General features: G+C 38.0%; 1 protein-coding gene across 1 annotated transcript; it reads right to left on the bottom strand.

Annotated features, from left to right (window-relative positions):
• Nucleotides 1-1,134: 1,134 nt before the first annotated feature.
• Nucleotides 1,135-5,845, bottom strand: LOC121220734 (uncharacterized). Its single transcript, XM_041100168.1, has 9 exons — nucleotides 5,731-5,845; nucleotides 4,745-4,950; nucleotides 4,386-4,582; nucleotides 4,249-4,277; nucleotides 3,922-4,127; nucleotides 3,657-3,759; nucleotides 3,099-3,304; nucleotides 2,740-2,936; nucleotides 1,135-1,633 (listed from the first exon to the last, which is right to left on the bottom strand). The coding sequence occupies exons 1-9, from the start codon at nucleotides 5,843-5,845 to the stop codon at nucleotides 1,135-1,137; spliced, it is 1,758 nt and encodes a 585-aa protein (XP_040956102.1).
• Between the last annotated feature and the right edge of the window lie 7,575 nt (nucleotides 5,846-13,420).

Here is a 13,420-nt window from a genome sequence, read left to right as displayed (position 1 = left end):
TGAATTGCACAATTCAACAATTTAGTTCTTACGTATTAACCTAGCCTAAGAAATAAGGAAGAGTGCCCCTCATTTTTATTTATTTTTGTACTTAGGACATTTTCAAATTTTTCGACGCGAGACATGATGACAGTCCAAACACCATGTTCCAGTTACTCGATTTAGATGTCTCTAAGCGGGTTATTTCGCCCTACTCATGATAGCTTGCTAGCGGAGTGAGTGCAGAGAAATTGGACAGCCATACAGACATTTTTACGCGAGATGTGATGACAACCCCAGCACCACATTCTGGTTACTCGATCCGGTGTACAACCCCAATTTTCGCTCTTAACATTTGTATCAGAGGAGTATTATTATTATTTATTCTTTCTTTTTTTTTAAAAAAAAAGTACTGAAAAGTTTATACATAAAGATCTAAATAGCTGAGTATGTCAAACCATGAGTGGACCATCCCAATTTATCAAGGAAATTATTTACCTTCCACGAGAAACATGCAAAAAGCGATAACGGATAAGTAAATTAGAATCAATTTATGTCCCCCCTACTTATTTTACATTGTCCCAATGTAATTTGAATTAATTAAAGGATAAAAAGTAAAATTAAGTAGGGAAAGGAAAAAGAATCTCCCCATGTATCTCAATGTCGTGGAGGGTGGCCTCGTAGGTGTGTGAGAACGTCTGTTACTAAGGTGCGTAAAGACTCAAGTCCTTCCTCAATTCGGGTTAATCAAGTTTCAACAAATGTAGGGGGCTTCAACTTTGTCTTAGAAGGTCTACCTGCAAAATAAAATAAAATAGAAGGAATAAAAATAAAAATAAAAATAAAAATAAAATGTGTAATTTTTATTTCTTGAATTTATAACTTAGCTAATGCTATGCTTAAATTATTAAAAACCAAGATTATGGGATTTAGTAAAATAGTCGTGATAAATGCACCAGGTAAGTTCTCAGGAAAGAGAGATGAGTCACAATGGACATTCTTAAGTACCAAGTCTTTCCTTAGACAGAACCGATCCTCGACATGCATTTTCACTTTCCGTTTTACCTTCTAAAAATTTTATTTGTATAAAGGAAAAATTTTGGGTTGCCTCCCAATAGCGCTTTGTTTAACGTCGTTAGCTCGACGACCTGTTATTCAAATTCTGGGCTCCTCGAGAACAATCTCCTCAAATGTGTGCGTTTGAAGATTTTCGTAAAAGGGTTTCAATCGTTGACCATTCACCTTAAAGCACTTCTGAGTTTCTTCGTTTTGAATTTCCACTGCACCATTCGAGAATAAATTACTAATAGTAAATGGACCTATCCATTTGAATCGAAGCTTACCAGTGAAAATTTTTAAGGTGAAGTCGTATAGGAGAACTTTTTGTCCTATTGAAAACAGCTTCCTAGTGATTGACTTATCATGAAACGCCTTCGTCTTTTCTTTATAAACTCGAGCATTTTCATATGCATCGTTTCTAATTTCCTCGAGTTCTTGGATGTCCAGTTTTCGAGTCCTTCCTGCAATCTCCATCTCCATATTACATTGCTTAACTGTCCAAAATGCCTTGTGCTCTAATTCGATCGGGAGATGGCATGGTTTCCCAAGAACGAGTCGGTAAGGTGACATGCCTATTGGTCCCTTGTAAGCTATCCTATAAGCCCAAAGTGTGTCATTTAGTCTCAAACTCCAATCCTTTCTGTTAGGTTTAATAGTATTTTCCAAAATGGACTTGATTTCTCGATTCGACACTTCAACTTGTCCATTTGTTTATGGATGGTAAGTAGTGGCAATTCATTGAGCCACTCCATATTTCTCCATAAGTTTACATACGATCTTATTGCAAAAATGAGTTCCTCTATCACTGATTAATACTCGTGGAGTGCCATACCTGGAAAAGATAGAACTTTTAAGAAAGTCAACTACGGTTTTAGCATTATAAAAATGAGTCCCTCTATCCACTTAGAGACGTAATCAAAAATTAAGAGTATATAAAAATTAGCGAAAGAAAAAATGAAAGGACCCATAAAATCGATGCCCCACACATTGAAAATTTCGCAAATATGAATAGGAGTAAGGGGCATCTCATTTCGACGACTAAGGTTGCCAACTTTTTGGCACATTTCACAGGTTTTGCAGAATAAAAAGGCATCACGAAATATGTTTGGCCAAAATAGTCCACATTCGAGAATTTTATGTACGGTGCATTTAGGTCCAAAGTGTCCTCCACATGCATAAGAAGGACAAAAAGTTAAGATGGATTGTACCTCTATTTCTGCTACAGAACGTCGAATTACCTGATCGGAGTAATGCTTCCAAAGGTAAGGATCGTCCCAAATGTAATACCGAGCATCCTTTTTGATCTTATCTTTTGTAGACCTTAGTAATTCCGAAGAAACAATACCTGTAACGAGGTAATTTACTATGTCTGCGTACCAAGGATGAACCGCATTGGCTGAAAATAGGTTTTCATCTGGGAAGTTGTCATTCAACGGTGTGTCATCTATTGGAATCGATAATCAACTCAGATGGTTAGCTACTAAGTTTTCGCATCCCTTTCTATCCCGGATTTCAAAATCGAACTCTTGTAGGAGCAGAATCCACCTAATCAATCGAGGTTTTGCCTCCTACTTCCCTATGAAATATTTCAAAGCTGCATGATCAGAAAAGACAATCACTTTAGTTCCCGACAGGTAAGATCTAAATTTTCTAAATCAAACACAACAGCTAATAATTCTTTCTCAGTGGTTGTGTTATTACTTTGGGCAAGCATCCAAAGTCTTCGAAGCATAGTAGATAACATGAGGTTCTTTCCCTATTCTTTGGCCAAGAACAGCTCCCACACTTCGGTCACTGGCGTCACACATGATTTCGAACGGGAAGTTCCAATTTGGTGGTTGAACTGTGAGAGCGGAGACCAATTTCTGCTTCAGCACGTCAAAAGCGTCTTTACAAGTCTGGTCAAATTCAAATTCTTTATCTTTTTGTAACAGACTGCAAAACGGTTGCGCAATTTTATGTACGGTGCATTTAGGTCCAAAGTGTCCTCCACATGCATAAGAAAGACAAAAAGTTAAGATGGATTGTACCTCTATTTCTGCTACAGAACGTCGAATTACCTGAACGGAGTAATGCTTCCAAAGGTAAGGATCGTCCCAAATGTAATACCGAGCATCCTTTTTGATCTTATCTTTTGTAGACCTTAGTAATTCCGAAGAAACAATACCTGTAACGAGGTAATTTACTATGTCTGCGTACCAAGGATGAACCGCATTGGCTGAAAATAGGTTTTCATCTGGGAAGTTGTCATTCAACGGTGTGTCATCTATTGGAATCGATAATCAACTCAGATGGTTAGCTACTAAGTTTTCGCATCCCTTTCTATCCCGGATTTCAAAATCGAACTCTTGTAGGAGCAGAATCCACCTAATCAATCGAGGTTTTGCCTCCTTCTTCCCTATGAAATATTTCAAAGCTGCATGATCAGAAAAGACAATCACTTTAGTTCCCGACAGGTAAGATCTAAATTTTTCTAAATCAAACACAACAGCTAATAATTCTTTCTCAGTGGTTGTGTTATTACTTTGGGCAAGCATCCAAAGTCTTCGAAGCATAGTAGATAACATGAGGTTATTTCCCTATTCTTTGGCCAAGAACAGCTCCCACACTTCGGTCACTTGCGTCACACATGATTTCGAACGGGAAGTTCCAATTTGGTGGTTGAACTGTGAGAGCGGAGACCAATTTCTGCTTCAGCACGTCAAAAGCGTCTTTACAAGTCTGGTCAAATTCAAATTCTTTATCTTTTTGTAACAGACTGCAAAACGGTTGCGCAATTTTATGTACGGTGCATTTAGGTCCAAAGTGTCCTCCACATGCATAAGAAGGACAAAAAGTTAAGATGGATTGTACCTCTATTTCTGCTACAGAACGTCGAATTACCTGATCGGAGTAATGCTTCCAAAGGTAAGGATCGTCCCAAATGTAATACCGAGCATCCTTTTTGATCTTATCTTTTGTAGACCTTAGTAATTCCGAAGAAACAATACCTGTAACGAGGTAATTTACTATGTCTGCGTACCAAGGATGAACCGCATTGGCTGAAAATAGGTTTTCATCTGGGAAGTTGTCATTCAACGGTGTGTCATCTATTGGAATCGATAATCAACTCAGATGGTTAGCTACTAAGTTTTCGCATCCCTTTCTATCCCGGATTTCAAAATCGAACTCTTGTAGGAGCAGAATCCACCTAATCAATCGAGGTTTTGCCTCCTTCTTCCCTATGAAATATTTCAAAGCTGCATGATCAGAAAAGACAATCACTTTAGTTCCCGACAGGTAAGATCTAAATTTTTCTAAATCAAACACAACAGCTAATAATTCTTTCTCAGTGGTTGTGTTATTACTTTGGGCAAGCATCCAAAGTCTTCGAAGCATAGTAGATAACATGAGGTTCTTTCCCTATTCTTTGGCCAAGAACAGCTCCCACACTTCGGTCACTTGCGTCACACATGATTTCGAACGGGAAGTTCCAATTTGGTGGTTGAACTGTGAGAGCGGAGACCAATTTCTGCTTCAGCACGTCAAAAGCGTCTTTACAAGTCTGGTCAAATTCAAATTCTTTATCTTTTTGTAACAGACTGCAAAACAGTTGCGCAATTTTATGTACGGTGCATTTAGGTCCAAAGTGTCCTCCACATGCATAAGAAGGACAAAAAGTTAAGATGGATTGTACCTCTATTTCTGCTACAGAACGTCGAATTACCTGATCAGAGTAATGCTTCCAAAGGTAAGGATCGTCCCAAATGTAATACCGAGCATCCTTTTTGATCTTATCTTTTGTAGACCTTAGTAATTCCGAAGAAACAATACCTGTAACGAGGTAATTTACTATGTCTGCGTACCAAGGATGAACCGCATTGGCTGAAAATAGGTTTTCATCTGGGAAGTTGTCATTCAACGGTGTGTCATCTATTGGAATCGATAATCAACTCAGATGGTTAGCTACTAAGTTTTCGCATCCCTTTCTATCCCGGATTTCAAAATCGAACTCTTGTAGGAGCAGAATCCACCTAATCAATCGAGGTTTTGCCTCCTTCTTCCCTATGAAATATTTCAAAGCTGCATGATCAGAAAAGACAATCACTTTAGTTCCCGACAGGTAAGATCTAAATTTTTCTAAATCAAACACAACAGCTAATAATTCTTTCTCAGTGGTTGTGTTATTACTTTGGGCAAGCATCCAAAGTCTTCGAAGCATAGTAGATAACATGAGGTTATTTCCCTATTCTTTGGCCAAGAACAGCTCCCACACTTCGGTCACTTGCGTCACACATGATTTCGAACGGGAAGTTTCAATTTGGTGGTTGAACTGTGAGAGCGGAGACCAATTTCTGCTTCAGCACGTCAAAAGCGTCTTTACAAGTCTGGTCAAATTCAAATTCTTTATCTTTTTGTAACAGACTGCAAAACGGTTGCGCAATTTTCGAGAAACCTGTCATAAATCGTCTGTAAAATCCTGCATGGCCAAGAAATGAATGAATTTCCCTCATAGATTGGGGTAAGGTAACAAGTTAATTATATCCGTTTTTGCCTTATCGACCTCAATTCCTTCCGAGGAAACTATACGACCCAAAATTAATCATTTGTCAACCATGAAGTGGCATTTCTCATAATTTAAAATAAGATTAAATTCTAGACATCTTTGTAATATCTTAGCAAGGTTATCAAGACATTCGTTAAAAGAGTTACCGTATACCGTGAAGTCATCCATAAAGACTTCAATGATTTTCTCGACATAATCAAAGAATATGTTCTCCATGCATCTCTGGAAAGTGGCCGGAGCATTACAGAGTCCAAACGACATTTGTCTATATGCAAACGTTTTGAAGGGGCATGTGAAAGTTGTTTTGTCTTGATTCTCAAGAGCCACTAAAATTTGAAAAAATCCCGAATACCTATTGAGACAACAATAATGGGTCTTACCAGCTAATCGCTCGAGCATTTGATCGAAGAAGGGAAGTGAAAAATGGTTTTTTCGGTAGCTACATTCAACTTCATGTAATTGATGCAAAACTTCCATCCATTCTGGACTTGGGTAGGTACCAGCTCTCCTGACGAGTTTTTCACCACTATCACGCCAATTTTCTTGGGTACGACATGAACCAGGCTAACCCAATTATTGTTAGAGATCGGGTATATCATTCCAGCATTTAACAATTTTTGGATCTCCTTCTTTACTACCTTCATCATGGGTGGATTAAAGTGCCTCTGAGCATCTCTCTTTGGTTTCGTGTTATCTTCGATGAAAATTCTGTGCATACAAGTGGATGGACTTAGCCCTTTTATGTCAGCTATTGTCCAACCAATAGCTTCCTTATAACCTCTCAGAACTCGAACTAGACTTTCCTCCTCGTCTTTGGTAAGTTTGTTTGACAATATCACCGGTAATGTGTCTTTTTCTCCCAAAAAGACGTACTTAAGGTGATTCGGTAATGCTTTAAGCTCCAAGGTTGGTGGCTGCAAAACTGAGGGCAAAATTTTAGTTTGGAAAGGTAATAGTTCAAATTGGTTACCTCGATTCGTCAACGATGGTTGTGTCTCCAAGTGTTTGACAATTTCTCGCAACGAATCTTCTATAATTGCTAATTCCTTGAGATAATTTAAAATATCCATATCAATGCTTCTGTAAAGGACAGTTTCTAACTCATCAAAGTCATGATATTTGGAATAAGATTGAGTTACACAATCTATACTATTGATACTAGAAATATTTAATAGTGAGTTCGGATGACCCATAGCTTCGTAGACATTAAATTTCAAGATTTCGCCATCAAACTCCATTGTCAGTGTTCCGCTTCGAACGTCAATTTTTGCACTTGTGGTATTTAGAAACGACCTTCCAAGAAAAATGTCAGACAAATTAGTTGAGTTATCATCCTCCATATTAATAATGTAGAAATCTGCAGGGAAAACTAATTCGTTAACTTTAACAATGACGTCTTCAAGTAACCCTTGGGATAGACGACTGACCTGTCCGCCAACTGGATTATTACTCATGTCTCTTTTAAAGAACCCGCATTAATCAACTTATAAATAAAATAAGGCATAACATTATTGGAAGCCCCTAAATCACACATGGCTTTCTTAATGCCTACATTACCTATCTCACAGGAAATAGCAAACATACATTGGTCCTTGTATTTGGGCGGAACTTTCTTTTGCAGTACTGCAGAGACATTTTATCCTATATTTACTCTTTCGTTACCTATTAACCTCCTCTTGCTAATACACAATTCCTTGAGAAATTTTGCATAACAAGGGATTTGTTGGATAGCGTCGAGCAAAAGGATATTTACCTTCACCTTCCTGAATGTTTTGAGGATTTCTTTTTCCTCCTTCTCTTTCTTATCCTTTGTTAGCCTCTCTGGAAAAGGAGGTGGCATCACAACTGGTTTCTAAATTTCTGATTCCGATCTGGCTTTTGGATCAGAGATCTTCTTTTTTCTATTCCTTGTCTTACCCATAACTTCTATCTGAAACTATTTCTAGAACTTTTCCGCTACGAAGAGTTATTGCATTTGGATTCTGCCGAGGATTTGGCTTTGTCTGGGAAGGTAATTTACCTTTAGATTCCAAATGATTAACTGCCATTGAGAGTTTACTAACTTGATTAGTTAACTCTTGTATTGATTAACTACAATTCTTTCCACAACAGCTTCTAGAGATGTGCTCGGTTTGGGTGGCAGTTGCGAAGGTCTCGATTGATATGATGGATTATATCGGGGATTAGCTCCGTAATTCAAGTTAGGATGATCCTTCCACCCAGGATTGTAGGTGTTGGAGAAAGGATCATAGCGTCTTTGCAAAGGTCCTGAAAAACCTCCGATAGCATCAACATGTGCGGTTGAATTGTCGTTAAGGATTGGGCACAAATCCGTCGGATGTTCAGGCGCAGTACAAATTCCACACAGTTGGGTCAGATTCTTCTTTTCTGTAAGCATAGATTGAACAATATTAGTAAGCTTATCAAATTTATCTTTTAAGGATAAAATGTTTACCCCATTAACCCGTCTTGTGGGTTTTGAATTCAGCCGATATTGTTGAAAATTTGCAGCCATAGTGGATATTAGTTCTCTTGCCTTTTGAGGAGTCATATTTTCAAATGCCCCTCCACTAGCAGCATCAATCATCTTCATTTTCATAGGGAGTAAACCTTTGTAGAAATACTGAAGAAGTGATTGCTCGGTCAAATCGTGTTGAGGACAACTTGCACACAATTTTTTGTACAGCTCCCAATAGTCGTAGAGCGATTCACTCTCTATTTGGCGAATTCTCACTATGTCTCTCCTAAGTTCAACTGCTCGCGATACGAGAAAAAATCTGTCAAGAAATACACGAGATAAGTCATCCTATGTTGTAATAGAATCGGGGGTAAGTAAAATAATCATTCTCTTACTGTATCAACTAAAGAAAAAGGAAATGCCCGAAATTTGATTTTATCTTCGGTTACTCCCTGAGGTTTCATGCTTGAGCAGACCATGTGGAATTCTCTCAAGTGAATGTGTGGATTTTCGTTCTTCAAGCCTTGAAAGGTGGGAAAAAGGTGAATCAGGCCTGATTTTAACTCGAACGGGGTTTCTCCGGTTGGATAGTTGATTCATAACGGTGTTTGGTCGTTGGGAACAATGGCTAGTTGATGAATGGTTCAATTTGCCATCCTTTCTGGTTCACCGAGGTTGTCTTTCGCTTCTTTCATTTTAAAAAGTGGTTCGGTCTCAGGTTCAACCACTTCGACTTGTTTCTCATGTTGAATTGCCTCTGTATGAATTACTTCGCTCAACTTCTCGACGTTAGATTCTAGGATCTTTTGTCCTAGCTCAAGTTCTACTTTACCTGCAAGTTTAAGAGCTTCCGTCTCTTTTCATTGTGCTCGTGCCGATTTCTCGATCTCTGGGTCGTATTTGAGATCTCCAGATGAAGATCTGGTCATGAAGACAATTTAAACAATTGTAAATGTTTCCAGTTCCCGGCAACGGCGCCAAAACTAATGGTTGTCGATTCCACCAATATAATCCTACACTTAATTCGCAAACTTGAGCAGTATAGGGAGTAGGGTCGATCCCTCAGAGACTGGATTTACCAACAATTATTTTTCTTTCTCGACCAGATTTATGTCTGGGTAGTTGTCGTGCCCAAGAAATATGGGGGGATAAAATTTGAAGCCTGAAATAAACAGGGGAAAAATACGTAAAAAGTAAATGCTGAAAATAATTAAATAATAAAAAACAATTAGGTAAATCTGAAGAAAAATCAATTAAACTTAACTCAGCTTTAGGCACAGGTTTTTTCTCATCTTTAAACCGATCTTCGAAGTTAGATAAACTCCTTTTTTCCAATAAGCTAGTTATAACTACCAAGGACGCCTCGTACACCAACTCTTCCTTGTGTAAATTAGTTACGGAACATCCAATAACTAACCCTTGCCGATCGAACAACCTACGAAACGTTCGTGATTAAAAACTCCGACAGCTTTGCGTTCTAGAAGAGCCTAACTCGAACTAATGCCCTTAACCGTGTGGGACATATAAATCCGGTTACTACTTCCCTTGACGGAACCAAACAGCAATCCCCACTTGGCATGCCAATGTGTTCACGAAAAACCGATTAGACAATTAATCATTTCGGAATTCCAACTGTACGTCTAACCACACTAACTCAAATGACGTCTTTTTGACTTAGTGTTGATTTGACTTTGTGAGTTGATAAAATCATACTCTTAATCCGGAGAAGTAATAAATACTAAAAATTAGGAATTGAATTGTTCGGGTTCGTAACTCACGGGTCTTGACGAGGCTAACACCAAACTATAGCTGAAATGGATTTAGTTGACTAAGGTTTGGGGCATGTTGGAGTTGGGCATATTTGGAGAGGGTTGGATAAATGAAAAAGAAATGTAGGTGGGTGGGTGTGGGTGATGCAAGGTTTGGCTGCTAGTGTTATATTTCCTAGGCTGGAAATTAATAAATGGAAAAATATTAAGAACTAATGATAGCAAATAAATTTTGCAAGATGGAAAGAAAGATTGTGTTCAAAAGATGAAAGCTTGATGAAAAACTTAATGATTAAATGAACATAGTAGCCCCCTATTTATACTAGTGGCTTTGTACAAATTTGCCAAATTAAAGGCCACTAGCCATAGAAAATCAAGGAAACAAAATATTGTCATGATATCAAAATCCCTACATAATCTCCCACTAAGTCAAAATAAAATTTCAGCTAATTACATCTTGGAAAAATTCCATTTTGGCCCACCTGCTTTGCTCATTTTTTCAATCTTGCCCAATTGTTTCCTTTTTATTCTATTTAGCCCCAAATTGCACCTCTGTATAAAATTCAATATAAACATGGAAAAATCAGTGGTGCATTATCATAAATTGACCCACAAAATTACATAAAATATGTATTTTTAGCATTTAATCACTAACATCCACACTTTCGTGTCATTTTCAGTTTTATTTTTCTTTTTATTATCATTCTGGTGTTTTACTTGAACAAAAATATCATAATATTTTTTTCTATTAAAATATGGACCATTTTACCTATAAAGGCCCATTTCTAATTTTGCTTTATGGAAATGGATCAAATTTTTCATTATTTACCAGAAAGGGCCGAAATATGCAAAACCTGTCCACGTAGAAATGTTTTTGTGTGAAATTTTAGCAAATCACGTCCCTAGGGGAGCTATTTTGCCATGTCAGCACAAAAGGTGCTGACGTGGAAGCGTTTTGCTGACATGGCAAAATTCCTCTCCCAGGGATGCGATTTGCTTCGTGTTTTTTTCCTAACGGCCATTTAAATTTTTGACTGTTGGGGGGTCCAACGGTAACAAAAAAACTATAAAACCCTTCCTATTTTTTCACACAATATTTCTTCCAAATTTGGCAAAAAAGATCTCAAATTTCTCCCTAAATTTCTCAAAGCTCTCTTTAATTAATTATTTCCTTTAAATTTTTTCTAATTTAGTATTTTTTATAATTTCAAAAATATTTGATCGTGTTAGGAAAGGTCGGAGAATTAATTCGTCTCGATCATAAACATATCTCCGTCGAACGAATGTCAATTGTAAGTGTTAATTTTAATTTTTGAATATTATTTAATATTTTTTCATTAATGTAATTTTAATTAATTTTTATTTTATAATTTTTTATAATAGTCTGTAGATCGAGTGTTACAATCTTATATCCGTAATATGTCTGGTCCTCAATCACCATTGATAGAAAATTACAAACATGTTTTTGGCAGGTGGCTACTATAGGCCGGGGGTGCAAGTTGAACCCAAAACTCATTAGCGCGTTAGTAGAGAGGTGGAGACCCGAGACGCACACATTTCATCTTCCATGCGGAGACTGTACCATCACTTTGGAGGACATGCAGTTACAATTGAGATTGCCAGTGGATGGGTCCGCACTCACCGGGTCCATTCAATTTGCTGATTGGGGAGCCGTATGCTACGATCTTTTAGGTGCAATTCCAAATAATATTTACGGAGGTCGGACCTAGGGAATGATTCGACTGAAGTAGAAAGAATACGATATGCTCAGGCATACATCCTTGAGATGATTGGAGGTTATCTGATGCCAAACTTGTCACGAAACCTCATACATCTGAGGTGGCTGCTGAAACTCGTTGATTTTAAAGTAGCTGACGAATTTATTTGGGGGTTTGTCGTGTTGGCAACATTGTACTGGGAGATGTACGAGGCGACGCCACCAAATAAAGCCAAAATCAGAAGTTGTCTATCACTAATATTTAGTATTTAGTATTATGTATATAACTAATATTTTTATCACGTTCTTATAGTTTCAATGGACACCATATGATGATAGGACAATTCGGGCAGTAATTTCCGACGAATTCTTTCAAAATCTGAACATTTGGCATGTTAATATCCCATTGGTCAACTATGCTACTGTCGAGATGCACCAGACAGATAGAGTGTTGCGGCAATTTAGATTCCGACAATCGATTCTTGTGGCACTTGAGGTGCTCAATGATGAGCACAAAATCGACTTACGGTAATCAAATACAAATTGGTCGGTATTCTTCTCTAAATATATCGAAATTTGGGAAATCAGTATGATCATATACCTACTCGCGAACCAATCATCGTTCTAGAGTTAGTGTGCGCGGTGGATTAAATGCCATGGTTTAGGATCAATGGCAAACCATATTTGCTGTCGGAAGAGAAGAGGCTTTGGCAAGTTCGTGTCGAAAGTGAACGACGGAACCCTTTAAATCTAAGGAGAATGGATGTCGGCATGGGCCCATCAACAGCACCCACACAATCACCAGGCCTAACGCCTCAACCGAAGAAACCCACACCATAGCCACTTTAGATTATGCCAGGTGCGTATCTTAGCCCTTATATGTGTCCTAACCCTTATATGTTTCCTTTTTCCAGTCCTATGCTAGGTTGGAATGCATGGCTCAGTGTATCTCCTTTCCCGATGACTCTGACTCAACTGACGATATATAGGCCATCATCGCAGAAGGGATCACACGAGGCACCGTCGGGGAGCTCATCTCATTACCAATCCCCATCGCCTTATGGGATTCAAACACCTCCGCCGTGGGTGATGGAAACACTTCAACATTCTTTATTCTATCAATATGGTTCATCCTTCCAACACCCACAACCACAACCCCTGCCAAAGCAACCACAACCCTGCTGGAAGTTGAACTGAGAAATCCAGTGCGTAACTGTCGACCACCTTCATGTGGCACTGATTCCAACCGACACATACATTGATTTTTTTATTATATTTGTACAAACCATTTTTATATTGTTTCATTTAATAAAATAAAATTTGTTTTTAATATTTTAATAGTAAATTATTTTTATATTTTTAATAAAATAGAAGTTCTTTTGAATAAGGCAATAGAAATAATGCAACATAGTTTCATTACAACAATTATCAACTATTTCGATTTGGACATGATCGAATTGTATGACCTGAGCTCCTACACCATCCGTACAACTTCTGTTGGTTCGTTATTTCCCGGATATCCATATTATTACGTATTCTACTTGAGTAAGGTCGACCTTTTGATTTGCGACGCAGTTCTCTAACCGGTAACAACTTAAACAGAGCAAGTGATACAGACAGCCACTATCCCTCATTTGGGACTGACGGGAATACGAGTCTCCTAATATTGTACATGTATTCTATTTTATACAGTTCATCAACATATCTCATGGGATCCAAACAGAGACTCTGACAAGCTGTAATTGCATGAGTGCATAGATAACGAAGTGCGTCAAACGTTCGACAGTTGCAAGTCCTATTTCTTAGGTGTACACAATATTACCTGCCGGTAATACCTTGGTTCGGTCTGTCAAACTCCGTCACACGAAACCATAGGTTGTCGCGATCGTGAC

This window comes from Gossypium hirsutum, chromosome D09 (assembly GCF_007990345.1).
Source record: "Gossypium hirsutum isolate 1008001.06 chromosome D09, Gossypium_hirsutum_v2.1, whole genome shotgun sequence".
Lineage (NCBI taxonomy): Eukaryota > Viridiplantae > Streptophyta > Magnoliopsida > Malvales > Malvaceae > Gossypium > Gossypium hirsutum.
The sequence above is the reverse complement of the archived record's forward strand: the minus strand, read 5'-3'. Positions and strand labels throughout refer to the sequence as shown.